This window comes from Macrobrachium nipponense, chromosome 18 (genome assembly GCF_015104395.2).
Source record: "Macrobrachium nipponense isolate FS-2020 chromosome 18, ASM1510439v2, whole genome shotgun sequence".
Classification (NCBI taxonomy): Eukaryota; Metazoa; Arthropoda; class Malacostraca; order Decapoda; family Palaemonidae; genus Macrobrachium; species Macrobrachium nipponense.
In genome coordinates, this window is record NC_087211.1 from 64,903,160 (window position 1) to 64,925,146 (window position 21,987).

General features: G+C 40.2%; 1 protein-coding gene across 1 annotated transcript; it reads left to right on the plus strand.

The window, feature by feature from the left end:
* The first annotated feature begins 730 nt into the window (after positions 1–730).
* On the plus strand, positions 731–20,861 carry LOC135196622 (CCR4-NOT transcription complex subunit 7-like). Its single transcript, XM_064223462.1, has 6 exons — positions 731–1,121; positions 1,255–1,416; positions 1,817–1,931; positions 19,765–19,906; positions 20,224–20,297; positions 20,721–20,861. Exons 2-6 carry the CDS (start codon positions 1,262–1,264, stop codon positions 20,859–20,861), a joined length of 627 nt encoding a protein of 208 aa, XP_064079532.1. The 5' UTR covers positions 731–1,121; positions 1,255–1,261.
* Positions 20,862–21,987: the final 1,126 nt, after the last annotated feature.

Genomic DNA, 21,987 nt, shown 5'->3' on the forward strand with positions numbered 1-21,987 from the left:
GATCGAGTGGAAGTGAAGGAAATGGGCGAATAATCATCCCAGATCAGCTAATAAGTCAATGGGAAGCAGAGCCATTCTTCTCTCTCTCTCTCTCTCTCTCTCAGCGCACCGAACTTTCTCTCTCTCTCTCTCTCTCTCTCTCTCTCTCTCTCTCTCTCTCTCTCTCTCTCTCTCTCTCTCAGCACACCGAACACTGACTTGAGCAAGCGTTTTTTTTTACCATGTTGCATTTGTTTTCATGTTTTATCATTATGTTAAATTTATTGTGAAATATAATTTTTTATGTGAATTGTTACTGCTTTTACGTACATATTATAGTAAAGATATTACTGCGTCTTCTCTCTTCAACAATACCACAGCGCACGATAACTTAAAATCATTCATTCATTATTCCTAAAAAATATAAACGCTACCTCCCTCTACCTCAAGTTAGCTGTGTATCACCACATGATGAATGATTTTGTTAATCATTTGTGCTAAATTTTATTGTGAAAAGCTTTGTTCTTTCATTTACTATTTTGTTAATATTGTTCAACTAGACCGTCAACCTCGGCACACTGAACACTGGCTCAATCAAGACTTACTTTTTTTTTTTTTTTTTTTTTTTTTTTTTTTTTTTTTAATTTTTTTTTTTTTATTGCATTTGATTGTTTTCATACTTTATCATTACGTTAAATTGGTTGAGAAATTCCCTTTTTATGTGAATTTTTATTGCTTTTACATACATACAGTAATATTTTATAACTCTCTTCTTCTCTCCTCAACATATCAACGCTCCCTCGTTCAGTCTCAAGTCAGCTGGGTGTGATGTCACCGCGGTTACGTACGATTTTATACATCTTTTTTGCTAAATTGTATATTGAAAGCTAAATCTTATATTAAATGTTTTATACTTGAATGTATTTTGTCAAATATTGTTATCATTAAACTATATATTCTAAATGAAAAATGAATTAATACAGTTTAACTTGTAAGACCCAGTAGGCCGTCGAATACAAGTATAAACTAGATAAGCAGTCGGTTCGAAGTACGAGCATTTGTTCGAAAAACGATACAAAATTTTCTCGAAAATTTTGTTTGAAAAACGGAAAGTTCGACATATGAAACGTTCGAGAAACGAGGTACCACAGTACTTGATAGTCATGATAAAGTTGCAAATGTTTATTAGTCCTGATTACAGAATAAACTTGTGAAAATTGCTATTTTGTTCTTGAACATAAAATTTCTAAGTGTTGCATGCATCTTTTTCCCTAGGGAGGATATGTATGCTCAGGATAGCATAGACTTGCTACAAAACTCGGGATTACAGTTTAAAAAACATGAAGAAGATGGCATTGAACCTGTTGACTTTGCCGAACTTTTAATGACTTCTGGTATTGTACTAGTCGACAATGTGAAAATGTTGTCTTTTCACAGGTAGGTGCAAGAAGCATTTTGGTTTGTAAACTAGTTTCTTCGGTTTCTGTGTATTACATATTTATTTGTATACTTAATTTGTCATGAAATTAGTCACAACACTAAATGGTAATGTATATTTGAAGTGGTCCAACCTCTAACTATTTTCAAAATGCTGGTCAACATTCTTCTCAGTTTTGTGTATTAGATATGACAGATTGTTAGTGCACATTATTGGAAAGCCTTCTTTTTCTCCCTTGAAGTGTTTTACAATGAGAAACAGGCTGAATTTTGCAAAGTTGACCTTCTTCAATTTTGAACATTCTTATCTCTTTTACTTTGTTTTTCATTGATAACTAAATTAGCATAAACAATTTTATAGAGATATGAATTTATTTAGCATGCACTCTTTCTCCCCCAGTGGATATGATTTCGGATATCTGCTAAAATTGTTAACCAACCAAAACTTACCGGCTGAAGAAAGTGATTTCTTCGAGATGCTGAGACTCTACTTCCCTTCTATATATGATGTAAAGGTAAGTAACAAATTTTGTCAGTTTTATTACAGAAATATGGCATTTTTATAATAAAGCTTTTTATATACTTTACCAAGTAATTTCATAACTATTAGTTCACTTACACGGCAGCTTGAATTCAAAATTTTCCGGGTAACACTTCAAAATTCTGTGTAGGTGACCAGTTCTGCCTGCTAGCAGGAATTTTAGGTCATAATGCCTTTAGCAGATAACCTCAATCTCTTCATGCCTTATGTTCATCAGCAGGGAGGAGGGTGTTCTCCGATCATGTAATTACGTGGTAAGTATATATAAAATTTGATTTTATTAGAAAAATATTTTTACATGAGTAACTTACCAAGTAAGTAATTACATAGCTGATTCCCACATTGTTAAGAAGTGGGGAAACATGGACAATCTTCTACTTCAAAACTGTAAGATATCTAATGAATTTGAAATAGAAATACTGCTAGCATTGAACACCATTGCTTATCATTACCTATAAGTTAATAGAGCTACTGGGATACTGCCTCTGGTTGGTGCTCATCTTAACTTGTAGTGGCGTGGCGGTAAAGCCATGGGTTGCCTCCTACTTAGTGGAAGCTTTGCAGTGAAGGAAGTATTCCAATGGCCAGCAAAGCATGATAAAATCAACCAGACAACATTGTCACCTACACTGAAATAAAACCGCAACCCATCCATTGAGAGTGGTAGGTGCTTCAGATACATTGTACCCCCTGGCTCGGCAAAAAACTTAACATCTTATTACAAGGTGAAGAGACATTAGTGAGTTAAAACATCTTATTACAAGGTGAAGAGACAGTGAGTTAAAACACTTGTATGTTTCCTTTTGCAATACCATGTGAGTCACCAAAAATGGTCTCAAGGCACTGGAAAATTCAACACTGTATTAACTTCCATTAAAATTAGTGAGAAATAAAAAAGCGATTACATCACCAATAGTACAAGGCAGAATAGAATGACGAGGCATGAAGTGAATGCAAGCTGAAGAGGTAGAGGCTACTCTGACGTCCTTACGTTACTTAAAAGAAGACAAACTGCTCTCCAGATTCTGAGTGTGTCCCAAGTTAAAAGTCCATGAGGGAAATAAGTTATAGTCAGGGGATGAAACGGGTCTTACCATATCACCATATGTAGAGGATGGTCCTCTGAAAACTCCAAAAGGACAGAGACCCCCCTATTCTCCCACAGAGTTGGAGAGGGCTTTGAACATTCAGAGAATGATCTGGTGTCAGGCTGTAGCTGGCACCAGAAGCGCTGGGCGCCAGTCAAGCCAGCTATTGCCAAAGCAAATGCTGGGACCAATTCTCGTCCGATGACAACGCCTTTGTCACCTTACTACTTTGTGCCCTTACATTTTTCAGTTCTCTGCAAAGAAAAGTGTTAGCATTATAATACGTATTGTGTGCTGATACCTAGCAAGTATACGTACTAGGTTCAGTAAACAAACATAAAATCAAATCTTTGGCCTAAAGAAATGATGAAACATTCAAGAATTACTTTTAAGGCAATTATTTATCAATGGCTACCATGTAGGGGGGTAGTGCCATCATTGCACCTCATTCGTTGCAATGTAGGCATTACTTAAGGTTCTTTGCAGTGTCCCTTCGGCCCCTAGCTGCAGCTACTTTTTTCCTTTTACTGTACCTACGTTCATATTCTCTTCCATCTTACTGTCCACCTTCTCTACAATTGTTTCATAGTGCAACTGCGAGGTTTTCCTCATGTAACACTTTTCAAACCTTTTACTGTCGATTTCCGTTTCAGCGCTGAATGCCCTTAGTTGCCCCATGCATGGCATGATGCCAAAAATCTATATAAATAAAAACTCAATGGCTTGCAAGTAGCCTTGCCATGTAAACACCATTAAATATAAATGTTTGGCCTAAAGAAATGGCATAAGATACAGCAATTGCTTTAAGGGGAAAAAATATATCGGAAACCAACTTGCAGACCTAGTCAAAAAAGGCAAAAGTTTGCCTAGCTTTTTAGCCTGATAGAATGACAAAACATTAAGAATGACTTTTAAGGCAATTATTATCTGCAGCTGTGGAATGCCTGTGCTTGGAAAACACCATTCGAAAATTCTAAGGCAAAACTATACGACTGACGGCTTGCAAGTAGTCTAGGCCCGGTAAACAAAACATAATGCAAAAGTTTCAGCCTAAAGGAATGGCAACATACGAGGATTACTTTTAGGGCAGAACTATTATCTGCAGTTTGCAAGTAGCCTAGGTATAAACAAAAGATCTGCTAACGGATTTACTTTTCAGGCAAAATTCTGTTAATGAATCAACTTAATAACAACAAAACAAGAAAAAACGCTTCTTGAGATTTCATGAAGGTTACTAATATGCATTCCAGTGGATGAAGACACCACTGAAATCCAGTTAAATCACCTGAAAATAATGAATAAGCTGCTGCCATAACTCACTGTTTACCCAAGCATGGTAGGAACAGATTGAGATTATCTGCTAGTCATTACTAATGTTCTTGCTAGTGGATGGAACAGGTCCCCTACACAGATATTTGAAGTGTTACCTGCAAAATTTTGAATTTAAGTCTGCCATGTAAGTGAACTAATGGCTATGTAATTACGTATACTTGATAAGTTACTTATACAAAATTTTAGCTTTCAGAAACTGAAAATTTGGTGAATTACAGAAAAGCAAAACTAAGGCTTTTGTATTTAAAAGGGAGTTGTACCACTTTGAATTTAATCTTGTTCACTTTTTTAGCTTAAAAGATATTAAAGTATATATGCTTTTGTTTTTCTTAAGGACAAAACCTTTGTTTCATCTCTACACCATCATTTATATATACCCACAATATTCATAGTTGTTGAATGTCTCCAGATGCCCCATGTTTGTCTAACAGAAAGAAGATCAGTACTGAAACAACAAGCTCTACTTTAGCCTTCACATACCTGCCAAATTACCTACTGTTCTTGTGTTTATTACGTTGTTAACATCTTAGCAAAGTTGAGCAGTGTTTCTTACAGGAAAAATTGCCTTGTTCATTGTCATTCTAACCAACTTTTTTTTCTTCATTACATCTTCCAGTTCATCTCAGTCTTGCCATCTTTTCGAGCCTCTTGATACCACATCCCTTTTATGATATGATGTCAATAGCCTGCATTAAACTCGGTATTCCATGTGTGTGCCTTTCCTGACCCTCATTCCTTTTCCTTGTTGGTTGTCTATGTTATTCCTGCTTTGAATCTTGATATTCCATGGTCACACCTTTTCCAATCTCTTAACATTCCATGTTATTGCCCATGTTTTTGCTTTATAGTACTGGCCTTATGTACCTATCATAAGTTTTTTGCCCTTCTATACTATTATTTTAAGTAGTTAAACAAGACTTCTGTGTCAGAATACCAAGTGAGATCTCTTCTTTCTGTATTTCCTTTTACCACCTCTTACTTCTTTTCTAAAGAACACCATATTATGTGGAAGCTTGAATTTGCAAGTCTGTAGCCCCTATGGCATGATCCATATGAATAGGGTTCTTCTGAATAATAATGATAATAGTATATTTAATAATACGAATACCTTTTTTTTGTGGAATCTTCTTTTACATTTGGTACACAGTAGAAAGTTCACTCTCACACCTTCCCACAGCTAGATGGCCACTTTCATTTGCTTACTTTCCAGGCACTATAAGCTTTGTTTTGCTTTCTTGGCATTACCAATCCTTATCCAGTAAATTTTACTCAAGAGATTTAATACATATATAATTAGATGTACTATATTAGTTGGGACTGGTAGTTGTGACACATGAGGTTATATGTAAAGAGGACGACTTAGGGGGAGTGATCATCAACCTCTATTTCTGTAACTTCTACTCTCATATCATTCCTTGGCATCCTCCCTGTAGGGCAGTAGTGCTGTCATTGCACCTCATGTAGTGCAAGGTAGGCATTACTCAAAGTTCTTTGCAGTGTCCTTTTGGCCCATAGCTGCAACCCCTTTCTTTCATATTCTGTTTATTTAATTGTAATATCTATCCTCTCCCAACAGTTGTTTCATAGTGCAACTGCAAAATTTTCCTTCTGTTATACCTTCAAAACCTTTTTACTTTTTAATTTCCCCTTCAGTGCGGTATGATCTTATAAGTTCCAGCTCTTGGCTTTTGGCCTAAATTTTGCATTCCATTCCTTTCAATTGGCATCCTAAGGTGAGACCTCAGGTGTCAGCTAGCACTTTGCTTTACACTTTGAGTTACCAGAGCCTTGGTCCGTGTGTTATACCAGTCACTGGTTGCTTCCTGGTTCCTTCAATGCCTCTGTTTATCAATCTAGGATGCATTCCTCCAGCTAGGTTTTCCTTCCTAGCTTTGTTATTAGGCATAAATATGATGTGGTTGTGATGAAGGTGTTCTTTAGACAAGCCCATCATTTTTGAAGGACCATTGAGGTATGTGATTAATAGGTACCTGGCAATTCAGGTAGCTTGTTCCTTTTGCTACTGATCTGATTCTTTTTTGTTAGACAGAAAACGTGCTGTGTTTTGGAATATGCAAAGACCACAAATGTTATCATGTATGATTTTAATGAAAAGAATCAGGTTGTATATATCTTTATAGAAATATAGTTTTTGTTCATGAAACTTACTGTTCAGATATATATATAGCTGTATTTCTGAAGTCCGACAGAATTTAAAAAACTTCCGACACACGCAGTGGTCGGCCAGGTGGTTAGTACCCATTCCTGCCGCTGGGAGGCGGGTATCAGGAACCATTCCCATTTTCTATTCATAATTTTTCTGTCGCCGGTGCTGAAAACACCTGTTTTTCAGTACCTCCGTCTTAGGAATTTGGAAACTTCATTGCCGCTAAGTATCCTAATTGTCTTTTGATTTATTTACTTGGATTTGTGGCTAGGCATACGCTATCTTAAATTGATTTGAATTTGATTCATTTTTGCATAAGATATCTGAATCTAGTTAGGCTAGTTTCAGAGGGGGTTGTCTGCAAAGATAGGGTGTGGCTACCGAAGCTTCGGTAGATCCGCACTTGGTATGCACGGAGGGGTTTTGGGTCTTGCTTCTTTGTTGAGATTTGTCATGTAAGGAGTGTGAGACTTTGTCTATTCCGTAAGGAAGATGTATGATTCGTATGTACGCAATAATCAGTAAACATGTCTAATTCCGTAAGGAAAAAAGTATGATTCGTATGTACGCAATTAATCAGTAAACAAAAGTCAGGGTAGTGAACCTGCTAACCTTCCTGTAGACTTTATTTTGCCTAACCCTATAGTATGGCCTACGGGTTATGAATATGTCTGCGAGAGGTGATCGCTCTCCATTTCATTGTTGTAAGAGTGGCTACTTCTTTATTGTTTTACTCCTAACCCTGTAATCCTTCGGGCCGTAAACAGTGTCTGTAGAGGTTATTGCCCTTTCTCTTATACTCTTTCGATTCGTAACTTAGAATCGAAAGTTCTTGCTTTAGAGAGCAATAGTGAAGTGGCTAAGTGCAGTGACAGTGCCCCTTGTGTAGTGGAGGGTGCGTCAGATCGGCCTTATAACGCCTCTAGGTCTAGACCTCTGTCGGGACTCCCAGGACCACAGGGAGGAGGGCAATGTCGAAACGCCGAAGGAGGGTTACGAGGAACCCCCACCGATCTGGCGTGCCTTCGGCAGTTTCTGATGAAAATCCCCAGACTGCCAAAGTTTCGTGCACGTCCCTCTAAGAAGCTTTAGGAGAAGAGAACGGCTTCACGTCCTCTCTGCTCGTCGAGGAGGGACGTCAGATCCAGCCCCATAACGCCTCTAGGACCTGGACCTCTGTCGGGACTCCCAGGACCAGGGAGAGGGCATGTCGAAAGCCGAAGGAGGGTTACGGGGAACCCACATCGATCTGGCGTCCCTTCGGTAGGACCTGTTGACGCTTCCAGGAGCTGCGGAAGATGCGTGCACGTGCACGAATCTCGAGGATTGTTCTCCGTCCTCCGAGGTGTCCTCCCCGTGCAGGGGTTGGAGCTCTCGGAAGGACTCGCGCCCTCTAAATAGAAGCTTTATAGAAGAGGACGCTTCACGTCCCCTCACTCTCTCGTTATGCGTTTCAGTGAGAAGTAAGAAGGCGAACGTCGCCTGATCACGTGTACGTCTTTCCACCGAGAAATATGAAAAAAGAAGGCAGTTTCTCTTGCTTGTTTTGACGCCTGTCAGGTGCGTGACGCTTTAAGGCATTCATCAAAAGGATCTGCACGCTTCTTTTTTGACGCTTCGGCTTCTGAACGGGACGCGGTCGGATGGACGCCAGGCGCGCGCCAGTGGACGCCAAGCGTCCGCGCCAGTGGACGCCAAGCGTCCTCAGCCAGAAAATGGACGCCGAGCGCGCGCCATGCGCCAGCGCACACCAGGTTTGTCTCCTGGCTGAACGTTTCTGTTGAACTCTTCAAGCTCTTGTTTAAGATTTGAGCCTCAAGAATGTGAAGTAAGCAGTGCTTCGGAGGAAGCTTAAAGTGAACAGACAACTTCGTCTTCGAAACCCAGCTAGACCTCGGGTTTTTTTTCGTGAATTAAGAGGTCTCTGTCAATATTATATTGCTTTTCGCAAAGGTGGATGGAGTTAAGGAAAGCTCAAGGGAAGATCTCGTTTTCTCTACCGCAGTCAAGACTTTGCGATAAGGCAGTTACGGGTTATGTAAAGGCTCGACGTCTCGGCGACGTTCAGTAGGATTCTTGCAAAGGCATTCATCAAAAGGACGCTCTTCAGGAAAGCGCAAGACAGGACTTCCTTTGCCACCTTTGCCATACTGCCAATAAATTTTAAGCTTTAGCAGGCATTAGTTGTGATACGGGAGAGGAAGCTGGTTGGAGAGTTTCTTCCTCTTCCCAGGATAATTTTGCAAGCTTTTTAGCCCATCTGAAAGGGTTTTTCAGATGATAAGATTTTGTTAGTTTCTAGTCGGGACTACGCTGCCGAATTGAACATCGTCGTTCTACCTGCCGTAAGCCCTGTCTCTTAACAGGATTCTTGCCCCTTTCTCGTTTGAGACGGGATCGGAAAATAAATCTTCGACTTCCTGGATTACGTTTTGTCAATTCAAGTGACTTTCCCCCATTGACCAATATACTATCGTTTTGTCAAGTAAGTGGGTATCCCCTCATTGACAAAATATCTCTTTGTCCCGTAAATGGGTTAGTTCTCATTGACAAACATCTCTTTAACTTGATATTGCGTAAGCGAATAAGCTCTTATTGACAAGATTCGGAAGAGCTCTCATTCGTCATTCGCAGACTCGTACAAGAAATAGACTTGTAGACTACGTCAATGAACCCTTATGTCCAATAACATAAGAAGCTTGAGCATGATAAAATCAACCAGACAACATTGTCACCTACGCTGAAATAAAACCGCAACCCATCCATTGAGAGTGGTAGGTGCTTCAGGTACATTGTACCCCCTGGCTCGGCAAAAAACTTAACATCTTATTACAAGGTGAAGAGACAGTGAGTTAAAACATCTTATTACAAGGTGAAGAGACAGTGAGTTAAAACACTTGTATGTTTCCTTTTGCAATACCATGTGAGTCACCAAAAATGGTCTCAAGGCACTGGAAAATTCAACACTATATTAACTTCCATTAAAATTAGTGAGAAATAAAAAGCGATTACATCACCATAGTACAAAGGCAGAATAGAATGACGAGGCATGAAGTGAATGCAAGCTGAAGAGGTAGAGGCTACTCTGACGTCCTTACGTTACTTAAAAGAAGACAAACTGATCTCCAGATTCTGTGTCCCAAGTTAAAAGTCCATGAGGGAAATGCGTTATAGTCGGGATGAAACGGATCTTACCATATACATATGTAGAGGATGGTCCTCTGAAAACTCCAAAAGGACAGAGACCCCCCTATTCTCCCACAGAGTTGGGGAGGGCTTTGAACATTCAGAGAATGATCTGGTGTCAGGCTGTAGCTGGCACCAGAAGCACTGGGCGCCAGTCAAGCCAGCTATTGCCAAAGCAAATGCTGGGACCAATTCTTGGCCGATGACAACGCCTTTGTCCCTTACTACTTTCTGCCCTTACACTTTTCAGTTCTCTGCAAAGGAAAGTGTTAGCGTTAAGATACTAATACGTATTGTGTACTGATACCTAGCAAGTATACGTACTAGGTTCAGTAAACAAACATAAAATCAAATCTTTGGCCTAAAGAAATGATGAAACATTCAAGAATTACTTTTAAGGCAATTATTTATCAATGGCTAACATGTGGGGGGGTAGTGCCATCAGTGCACCTCATTCGTTGCAATGGAGGCATTACTTAAGGTTCTTTGCAGTGTCCCTTCGGCCCCTAGCTGCAGCTATTTTTTTCCTTTTACTGTACCTACATTCATATTCTCTTTTCCATCTTACTGTCCACCTTCTCCTAACAATTGTTTCATAGTGCAACTGCGAGGTTTTCCTCATGTAACACTTTTCAAACCTTTTACTGTCAATTTCCGTTTCAGCGCTGAATGCCCTAAGTTGCCCCAGTGCATGGCATGATGCCAAAAATCTATATAAATAAAAACTCAATGGCTTGCTAGTAGCCTTTCCCTGTAAACACCATTCAATATAAATGTTTGGCCTAAAGAAATGGCATAAGATACAGCAATTGCTTTAAGGGGAAAACTATATCGGAAACCAACTTGCAAATAGCCTAGGCAAAAAAGGCAAAAGTTTTGCCTAGCTTTTAGCCTGATAGAATGACAAAACATTTAAGAATGACTTTTAAGGCAATTATTATCTGCAGCTGTGGAATGCCTGTGCTTGGAAAACACCATTCGAAAATTCTAAGGCAAAACTATACGACTGACGGCTTGCAAGTAGTCTAGGCCCGGTAAACAAACCATAATGCAAAAGTTTCAGCCTAAAGGAATGGCAACATACGAGGATTACTTTTAGGGCAGAACTATTATCTGCAGTTCGCAAGTAGCCTAGGTATAAACAAAAGATCTGCTAACGGATTTACTTTTCAGGCAAAATTCTGTTAATGAATCAACTTAATAACAACAAAACAAGAAAAAACGCTTCTTGAGATTTCATGAAGGTTACTAATATGCATTCCAGTGGATGAAGACACCACTGAAATCCAGTTAAATCACCTGAAAATAATGAATAAGCTGCTGCCATAACTCACTGTTTACCCAAGCATGGTAGGAACAGATTGAGATTATCTGCTAGTCATTACTATTGTTCTTGCTAGTGGATGGAACAGGTCCCCTACACAGATATTTGAAGTGTTACCTGCAAAATTTTGAATTCAAGCTGCCATGTAAGTGAACTAATGGCTATGTAATTACGTATACTTGATAAGTTACTTATACAAAATTTTAGCTTTCAGAAACTGAAAATTTGGTGAATTACAGAAAAGCAAACTAAGGCTTTTGTATTTAAAAGGGAGTTGTACCACTTTGAATTTAATCTTGTTCACTTTATTAGCTTAAAAGATATTAAAGTATATATGCTTTTGTTTTTCTTAAGGACAAAACCTTTGTTTCATCTCTACACTATCATTTATAAATACCCACAATATTCATAGTTGTTGAATGTCTCCAGATGCCCCATGTTTGTCTAACAGAAAGAAGATCAGTACTGAAACAACAAGCTCTACTTTAGCCTTCACATACCTGCCAAATTACCTACTGTTCTTGTGTTTATTACGTTGTTAACATCTTAGCAAAGTTGAGCAGTGTTTCTTACAGGAAAAATTGCCTTGTTCATTGTCATTCTAACCAACTTTTCTTCATTACATCTTCCAGTTCATCTCAGTCTTGCCATCTTTTCGAGCCTCTTGATACCACATCCCTTTTATGATATGATGTCAATATCCTGCCATTAAACTCGGTATTCCATGTGTGTGCCTTTCCTGACCCTCATTCCTTTTCCTTGTTGGTGTCTATGTTATTCCTGCCTTGAATCTTGATATTCCATGGTCACACCTTTTCCAATCTCTTAACATTCCATGTTATTGCCCATGTTTTTGCTTTATAGTACTGGCCTTATGTACCTATCATAAGTTTTTGCCCTTCTATACTATTATTTTAAGTAGTTAAACAAGACTTCTGTGTCAGAATACCAAGTGAGATCTCTTCTTTCTGTATTTCCTTTTACCACCTCTTACTTCTTTTCTAAAGAACACCATATTATGTGGAAGCTTGAATTTCAAGTCTGTAGCCCCTATGGGCATGATCCATATGAATAGGGTTCTTCTGAATAATAATGATAATAGTATATTTAATAATACTGAATACCTTTTGTGGAATCTTCTTTTACATTTGGTACACAGTAGAAAGTTCACTCTCACACCTTCCCACAGCTAGTTGGCCACTTTCATTTGCTTACTTTCCAGGCACTATAAGCTTTGTTTTGCTTACTTGGCATTACCAATCCTTATCCAGTAAATTTAACTCAAGAGATTTAATACATATATAATTAGATGTACTATATTAGTTGGGACTGGTAGTTGTGACACATGAGGTTATATGTAAAGAGGACGACTTAGGGGAGGTGATCATCAACCTCTATTTCTGTAACTTCTATTCTCATATCATTCCTTGGCATCCTCCTGTAGGGCAGTAGTGCTGTCATTGCACCTCATGTAGTGCAAGGTAGGCATTACTCAAAGTTCTTTGCAGTGTCCTTTTGGCCCATAGCTGCAACCCCTTTCTTTCATATTCTGTTTATTTAATTGTAATATCCATCCTCTCCCAACAGTTGTTTCATAGTGCAACTGCAAAATTTTCCTTCTGTTATACCTTCAAAACCTTTTTACTTTTAATTTCCCCTTTAGTGCGGTATGATCTTATAAGTTCCAGCTCTTGGCTTTTGGCCTAAATTTTGCATTCTATTCCTTTCAATTGGCATCCTAAGGTGAGACCTCAGGTGTCAGCTAGCACTTTGCTTTACACTTTGAGTTACCAGAGCCTTGGTCCGTGTGTTATACCAGTCACTGGTTGCATTCCTGGTTCCTTCAGGCCTCTGTTATCAATCTAGTGCATTCTCCAGCTAGGTTTCCCTTCCTAGCTTTGTTATTAGGCATAAATGTATGATGTGGTTGTGATGAAGGTGTTCTTTAGACAAGCCCATCATTTTTGAAGGACCATTGAGGTATGTGATTAATAGGTACCTGGCAATTCAGGTAGCTTGTTCCTTTTGCTACTGATCTGATCTATTTGTTAGACAGAAAAATGTAGTGTTTTGGAATATGCAAAGACCACAGATGTTATCATGTATGATTTTAATGAAAAGAATCAGGTTTGTATATATCTTTATAGAAATATAGTTTTGTTCATGAAACTTACCTGTCAGATATATATATAGCTGTATTTTCTGAAGTCCGACAGAATTTAAAAAACTTCCGACACACGCAGTGGTCGGCCAGGTGGTTAGTACCCATTCCTGCCGCTGGGAGGCGGGTATCAGGAACCATTCCCATTTTCTATTCATAATTTTTCTGTCGCCGGTGCTGAAAACACCTGTTTCAGTACCTCCGTCTTAGGAATTTGGAAACTTCATTGCCGCTAAGTATCCTAATTGTCTTTTGATTTATTTACTGGATTGTGGCTAGGCATACGCTATCTTAAATTGATTTGAATTTGATTCATTTTTGCATAAGATATCTGAATCTAGTTAGGCTAGTTTCAGAGGGGGTTGTCTGCAAAGATAGGGTGTGGCTACCGAAAGCTTCGGTAGATCCGCACTTGGTATGCACGAGGGGTTTGGGTCTTGCTTCTCTGTTGAGATTTGTCATGTAAGGAGTGTGAGACTTTGTCCTATTCCGTAAGGAAGATGTATGATTCGTATGTACGCAATTAATCAGTAAACATGTCTAATTCCGTAAGGAAAAAGTATGATTCGTATGTACGCAATTAATCAGTAAACAAAAGTCAGGGTAGTGAACCTGCTAACCTTCCTGTAGACTTTATTTGTCTAACCCTATAGTATGGCCTACGGGTTATGAATATGTCTTGCGAGAGGTGATCGCTCTCCTTCATTGTTGTGAAGAGTGCTACTTCTGTTATTGTTACTCCTAACCCTGTAATGTTGCCTTCGGGCCCTAAAACAGTGTCTGTAGAGGTTATTGCCCTTTCTCTTATACTCTTTCGATTCGTAACTTAGAATCGAAAGTTCTTGCTTTAGAGAGCAATAGTGAAGTGGCTAAGTGCAGTGACAGTGCCCCTTGTGTAGTGGAGGGTGCGTCAGATCGGCCTTATAACGCCTCTAGGTCTAGACCTCTGTCGGACTCCCAGGACCACAGGGAGAGGGCATGTCGAAAGCCGAAGGAGGGTTACGAGGAACCCCCACCGATCTGGCGTGCCTTCGGCAGTTTCTGATGAAAATCCCCAGACTGCCAAAGTTCGTGCACGTCCCTCTAAGAAGCTTTAGAGAAGAGAACGCTTCACGTCCTCTCTCTCGTCAGGAGGGAACGTCAGATCCGCCCCATAACGCCTCTAGGCCTGGACCTCTGTCGGACTCCCAGGACCAGGGAGAGGGCATGTCGAAAGCCGAAGGAGGGTTACGGGGAACCCACATCGATCTGGCGTCCCTTCGGTAGGACCTGTTGACGCTTCCCAGGCTGCGGAAGATCGTGCACGTGCACGAATCTCGAAGGATTGCTTCTCGTCCTCCGAGGTGTCCTCCCCGTGCAGGGGTTGGAGCTCTCGGAAGGACTCGCGCCCTCTACATAGAAGCTTTATAGAAGAGGAGCTTCACGTCCCCTCACTCTCTCGTTATGCGTTTCAGTGAGAAGTAAGAAGGCGACGTCGCCTGATCACGTGTACGTCTTTCCACCGAGAAATATGAAAAAGAAGGCAGTTTCTCTTGCTTGTTTTGACGCCTGTCAGGTGCGTGACGCTTTAAGGCATTCATCAAAAGGATCTGCACGCTTCTTTTGACGCTCGGCTTGAACGGGACGCTCGGATGGACGCCAGGCGCGCGCCAGTGGACGCCGAGCGTCCTCGCCAGTGGACGCCGAGCGTCCTCGCCAGTGGACGCCGAGCGTCCTCGCAAATGGACGCCGAGCGCGCGCCAGCGCACACCAGGTTTGTCTCCTGGCTGAACGTTTCTGTTGAACTCTTCAAGCTCTTGTTTAAGATTTGAGCCTCAAGAATGTGAAGTAAGCAGTGCTTCGGAGGAAGCTTAAAGTGAACAGACAACTTCGTCTTCGAAACCCAGCAAGACCTCGGGTTTCGTGAATTCAAGAGGTCTCTGTCAATATTATATTGCTTTTCGCAAAGGTGGATGGAGTTAAGGAAAGCTCAAGGGAAGATCTCGTTTTCTCTACCGCAGTCAAGACTTTGCGATAAGGCAGTTACGGGTTATGTAAAGGCTCGACGTCTCGGCGACGTTCAGTAGGATTCTTGCAAAGGCATTCATCAAAAGGACGCTCTTCAGGAAAGCGCAAGACAGGACTTCCTTTGCCACCTTTGCCATACTGCCAATAAATTTTAAGCTTTAGCAGGCATTAGTTGTGATACGGGAGAGGAAGCTGGTTGGAGAGTTTCTTCCTCTTCCCAGGATAATTTTGCAAGCTTTTTAGCCCATCTGAAAGGGTTTTTCAGATGATAGATTTTGTTAGTTTCTAGTCGGGACTACGCTGCCGAATTGAACATCGTCGTTCTACCTGCCGTAAGCCCTGTCTCTTAACAGGATTCTTGCCCCTTTCTCGTTTGAGACGGGAATCGGAAAAATAAAATGCTCGACTTCCTGGATTACGTTTTGTCAATTCAGTGACTTTCCCCCATTGACAATATACTATCGTTTTGTCAAGTAAGTGGGTATCCCCTCATTGACAAAATATCTCTTTGTCCCGTAAATGGGTTAGTTCTCATTGACAAACATCTCTTTAACTTGATATTGCGTAAGCGAATAAGCTCTTATTGACAAGATTCGGAAGAGCTCTCATTCGTCATTCGCAGACTCGTACAAGAAATAGACTTGTAGACTACGTCAATGAACCCTTATGTCCAATAACATAAGAAGCTTGAGCTGTCTGCTTCCTTCGATTCTCTGTTTTGTTATGAAACTTGCCTGTCAGATATGTATGTAGCTGTATTTCCGAATTCAGCTATATATATGTCTGCCAGGTAGGTATGAACAAACTTTATTGTGATATAATAAAATATTTTGCCTTGCGTTATTTTACTACTGGTTGGTTCAAGTCATACACGCTTGCTGTAGTTACCTCTTCGGATGGCAACCGAGAGGTCTATTGTCTATTATTTTAAGGACTTAATCGTTACTCCCTGCAGCCTTCCAGGAGTTTCCGATTTATCTTTTACCGTTGTATGTAGTGTTCTGACGACACAAACGCATCTATATATTTAGCGTTTTCTGTTTCGCTTAAATATACCAGCTTGAGAGTCTTTTTGCTCAAAAAATAACGGACCTATTTCTTCGTAGAATAGGGTAGCTGGCAACCCAGACATAAAGTTAAGAGACGACGTTCGTAAGCTGCTGGCTGCTGCTGTGTCTGACTGTCCAAGTTCCTCCAACCGAGCCAGTAACAGATCGTGCGCTGTCATGCGCGGTAGGTTACGTCTCTCTCTCCTGCGGGATTGACTGACTAACCGTATCTCTGTGCTGGCAGTTACGTCTCTCCTGCGGGATTGACTGACTAACTGTATCTCTGTCCTACAATCACGGACTTTAGCCTAAGATTGAGGGGATTTCTTACGTGAATGAATAAACGTTGCATTCGTTTTGCCTTACTATGTTCAACAGAGTTATCTCTTAATCCTTTCGGTGCTCGTTACCACACGGTATAGAACTACGAGTCTACCGCAACATTGCACTTTTATATGCTCTCCTGCTTAGGCAAAGCGCAGCCTTATTAGGGAAGTAAGCATACTCGGGGAGGGAATGGATGAGCTTGCTGGGGACCATTTCCTTCCTGAAGAAGTTTGTTTCCCCGAATAGACTGCAATTCAGACCACAGTTTTTTCCTACCGGGAAACTGAAATATTATTCAAGATCTAGGAATTATTCTGAACATCTCTCAGTGCGTCATGATAGAAAGAAGGTGCCGGACATCTGGATAGTGTTTCAGATGTCCTGGATCTTAATCTGAAAGAAGTAAATGCAATTCGGTCGTCCCTCCAGTCCTCGAAACGAGTTTTGGAACCAGTGGTCCACATCAACTCTGATATTCCACAGCTCTCTCATATCTTAAGAAGTATCTTCTCTCGGTCCCTGCTCGAGTTTACGAGAAAGAGCCTATTATAACAACAGGCGTAGAATGTAACGATCCTCTAGAGGTTCGTTACAGGATTGCAAAAGTCCGTACGAATCGTCTCGATCGACGGCAGCAACTTTTGACTTCCGAGTGGAATCTTTCTTTAGAAGTAAGTTGAGAGTTGTGGAGACTTTAGGGACGCCCTTTCATTCTTCTCTTCGATATGTTGAGGACGAAGAGGCTTCTTCTCTGCTCCCTTTTTCTCGATCCGGGATCGGTACCATTAAACGCCATCCTATGATATTAAACGGGGATGGATGTTTAGTCTCTTTTCCCCTTTTTCAATCGCTTAGGAAATGTAATAAGAGGATTTATGATGTCACAGGGAGCGACAATGACGCTGATCGCCCCATGTTGGCCTTCAGGATCCTGGATTCACAGAGGTCACATCCTTCCTAGTTCACTTTCCAAGGACCTTTTCCGAGAGAGTCGGTCTACTCTAACTCGAAAGGTACCTATAACCTCTCCGCTCTGAGTCTGACAACGTTCAGACTATCGAGATGTTGACAGGAATAAGATTACCGTCTTCCATTTCCGTCTGAAGAATGGGATAAGCTGGCAGTCACAACTATTAAAGAATACGCAAATATGTTGTTGACGGCTTTTGGGCTCAGAGATTTGCGTCTGTCAAACAAAAAAAGCCCTTCACGATCTTTGAGTCTGTGGAATCTCGAAACTCGCTCACCATCTACTTTTTGTCTCACCTGTTTTCTCGGAGTCAGATACTCGTGCGAGATCAGGCGACATATAGTAGCCCTGAGTTTCTTGTTGACGAAGTTGGTTGCGTTTATACACCCCGATGATCGTGTAACATGAGACCAGGTTGGACTGTCAGGCATTCTTCCTTCGGGACTGAATCGCCTTTTTGCTCCTTGCTCCTTTCTCCTGGCACCAGAAGCTCGAGTCAGGAGTTGATTCGCTGACGACGTTGGGTTGCGTTGATACACAAGGTTTGCTTAGATTGAATCGCCCAGGCAGTCCAGACACTCATCCTTCAGCGAAGAATAGTGCCTTATGGTCTTCAGGGTACAGCCTTGCTGTCCTTGATTCGTCTGACTGGTCAACTGGTCGGTCACCTGACTTTAGTACAGACGGACTGACTGTGCATGTCCAGATCGAAGCTTTCAATATGGAACTTAGACGTAGTCTGAAGTTCTTGATGTCAAAGCATTCGAACGTCTCCTACCAGTTAACTTCTTGCATGTGATCAGGAAGGCCTTCTTCTAACCACCCTAGATACGACAAAGAGGGTTAGTGAGATTTTAAGCCATCGTCACAAGTTTTGGCTTTAGAGAACACAAGGCGGTGTGCTCTCTAAGCCTTTCGTTGTGGCCTAAGAATGGAAACCCGTTTTGTCCTTGGGCCAGGAGCTTGGAAGCAAGGATGGCACAAGTTAGTGGGCAGGAGCCAGAGAGAGTCCTGTGCCCTGTCAGGTCTCTCAAGTTTTATCTACATAAAACTCAAGAAAGTCGAAGTAATTCGGGCAATCTGCAGTGTTCCGAAAAAGGAGACCAGACTTGCCCATATCGAAGAACACCCTGGCTTTAGTGTTAAGGAGTTCTTTCAAAAATGCTCCTTCATTGTGTTTGCACAAAGATTTGAAATCTTTTTATCTGAATGCTCACGAGGTGAGGGCGCGGCCTCGGAAGCATTTCAACAGAGCATGGCACTCAGCAACATCCTGAGTACCATGTTTTAGCGAAGCAACTCTGTGTTCACTTCACACTCTCTGCGAGATGTGAAGATGGCATATGAGATCTGCTGCTTGCTAGGGCCATACGTGTCTGCAGACACAATCTTGGGGCAAGAAGTACCACTCATCCTATCCTGTAGAAAGTGGTTAGGAAGAGCTCTTAATTTAGTTGTTGAGTCGCCGACAACGGCGACTTCTTAACTCTTAAGCCTTAGTTAACACACCTTAACTTTGGCTAGGTTGGTCAGGTGGTGATATATATATTTATATATATATTTATTTTACTTCTTAGCCCTCATGGTATGGTCAATATGGTCTAGTCACATTGTGGTCACGCCCCCGTTGACAGATCATCTGGAGTGCACCAGCTATATAGGTCTCTACCTCGCTGGCAACTCTAGTAAAGCAGAAGCAGACTTGGGTGACAGTAATCACGAAGTCGGCTATGCTAACAGGTGGAACCAAGATGTAAATCATCTGCATGCATTTGTTTCCCAAAATCCTTCTATTCTGTCCCTTCCCACCTCCAACGGTGGGATTCAGCTATATATATATCTGACAGGTAAGTTTCATGAACAAAATGATATTGTTATGATACAATAAAGTTTGTTCATACTTACCTGGCAGATATATATAATCAAGTACCCACCCACCTCCCTCAGGGGGACAGTGGAAATAAAAATTATGAATAGAAATGGGAATGGTTCCTGATATCCGCCTCCCAGCGGCAGGAATGGGTACTAACCACCTGGCCGACCACTGCGTGTGTCGGAAGTTTTTTAAATTCTGTCGGACTTCAGAAAATACAGCTATATATATATCTGCCAGGTAAGTATGAACAAACTTTATTGTATCATAACAATATCATTTTTATTTGTTTATTGCCCTTTTTTCTTATGCTTTCAAATCAGTACCTGATGAAGTCCTGCAAGAATTTGAAAGGAGGATTGCAGGAAGTTGCAGAGCAACTGGAGCTAGAACGAGTAGGGCCACAACATCAGGCCGGCTCAGACTCCCTCTTAACAGGAGCAGCGTTCTTTAAGATGAAAAGAAGTAAGGTTCATTCCTTAATAATTAATTCCTTTTTGTTTTTAATATTTTTTTGTTGCATATAAAGAAGTATTATAGAAGTCCCTTCACTTACAAATTCTGGATGTTACAATGGTTATCAGTAATCAATAAGTGATATTGTTAGATTTTTTTTTAGTAATCAGTTTCGTTATGGAGAGGTTTGCGCAGTATTATGTTCTTCTTTTGCTGATGATGTTTGTAAGCAAGCTAGTGCTATGTACCCAGAGCTTAGCCAAAGTAGGTCAACTCATCCACTTGACACAAGTTAACTTTATATGGGTTGTTAATGTGTCTCATAGGTACAGTACTGTTCCTTCAGATAGGTTCATCCCAGTTTGAGAGTTTTTTTTCATTGTCTCCCACGTTAAGTATTGTAGGTAACCATTAAAAGGCAAACATTTGCTTTTTATATGATTACATGAGCATTTGTGAAAGCGAAATTTCCTTTTAGACATTGATCACTGGCTTACTTTAAATGATCACTCCTTGTTCCCTTGGGGAAAGGTGCAAAATACAAACCTGAGCTCAGTGCGTGAACTGAATTAGGGGTCCAAGGAATTAAATTTATTCTCACACTTTAGAAGTATTTCTCGGCCTAATGTAATTAGATTCTTGGTAAATTCTTACCTCTGAGCATGGAGTGAATAAAGCTCTAGAAAGGCAGTGTTTTTTACTACGTACAATTATGTCCTAAAAGAATTATTTTCCGTAACTGCAAAGTTTTTTAAATATTTTTCCTTAACATTACTGATTGCTTGTGAAAGAACAACAATTCTAATATCTTGAATAATTCCAGATGTTTTTTGAAGATAAGATCGACGATGCCAAATACTGTGGTCATCTCTATGGCTTGGGAACATCTTTCGTAGTTAATGGTAATTCTGCATCAGCATATAATGACAATGGTCACACATCAGATTCAACCTCTAATTCATAGTGAAGTGAGACTTGAGAGCGCTTCAAATGCATTAAGACTGAATGAAATGTGAAACTCATTACATGGCTTCACCTACCTAAACTATAAGTACGAAGTTAGCTGAAGAATCAGTGACTATTTAATAATTTTTTTAATGTCCTTATAGTTTGTAATTACAAGCTTGTGCAAAGGTGATTGCTGCACCTATTTTTTAAACATTCTCTATTTCCACACAGTTTTATGATTAAAGTGAAGATTGAAAACCCTATGAAAACTCTCTCTGTGATATGTGGTGATATTCTGTAACTTGCAACTCTTGGGTGAAACCATACAACAGCAGATGTGTCCTCCAAATTGCACCATTTCTAAGTTATGGCTGCAGTGGGGCCCATGTGATTTCAGTGAGTTTTACTAATTGAAACAAAATTTACCTGATTGTGGAGGAAGGTGTTATGTCAGGGGACTTTGAGGTTTTAACACTAGGTGGAAGCAGAGCATCAATAAGAGTTGGTTTAAAAAGTCGAAGGACCACAAACCATCCTCACTTGGGCTTTGTTTTCATGCCAGTTTTTTTTTTTCTGTGTATCCATTGATTTATTTTGAGTCAAGGTGTTATAGAGAAATAGTAATACAGATGTGCAAGTTTTGCAGTTGCAAAACTGTGAAAGGAATAAGGTCATACCTTAAGTCATATAGAGCAAGTCATTTGTATTTTCAATGTGAAGTGTTAATGAGTTCATATTAGGTTAGCAGTTATTCCTATCATTATATCATTGTTATGTAAAATAATTATGTCTTAGCATTGGAAAAAGATCCCATTATTGTAAAGATTGTTGGCAAGTTAAATTTTTAATCCATAGAGGAAGTTCACAGAATGGCCATATATCCCTGTTTGTAAATACAATTGCAGTACAGTATCATATAAGGTCAAGTGAATGAATTTTTCATATTAAATGTATAGCCTTCATTCACTTTTTTTTTTTATCACTTAAACATTTTCTTTTTGTTTGTGTAATTTAATGCTTGTCTGGTTATGTGGACATTCATTCATTTTGCTGAAAAAGAATCTCTTTGATGTTCAGTCAGAATGTTATCTATTGCTTCTGTCAATTAAAGTTGTGTGGGATCTTTTTAAAATGATAGAATT

Coding starts and splice junctions, on each gene's coding strand:
- LOC135196622 (XM_064223462.1), top strand. CDS start 1,262: ATGTATGCTCAGGATAGCATAGACTTGCTACAAAACTCGGGATTACAG. Junction 1,417..1,816: donor AAAATGTTGTCTTTTCACAG/GTAGGTGCAAGA, acceptor TTTCTCCCCCAG/TGGATATGATTTCGGATATC. Junction 1,932..19,764: donor CTTCTATATATGATGTAAAG/GTAAGTAACAAA, acceptor CTTTCAAATCAG/TACCTGATGAAGTCCTGCAA.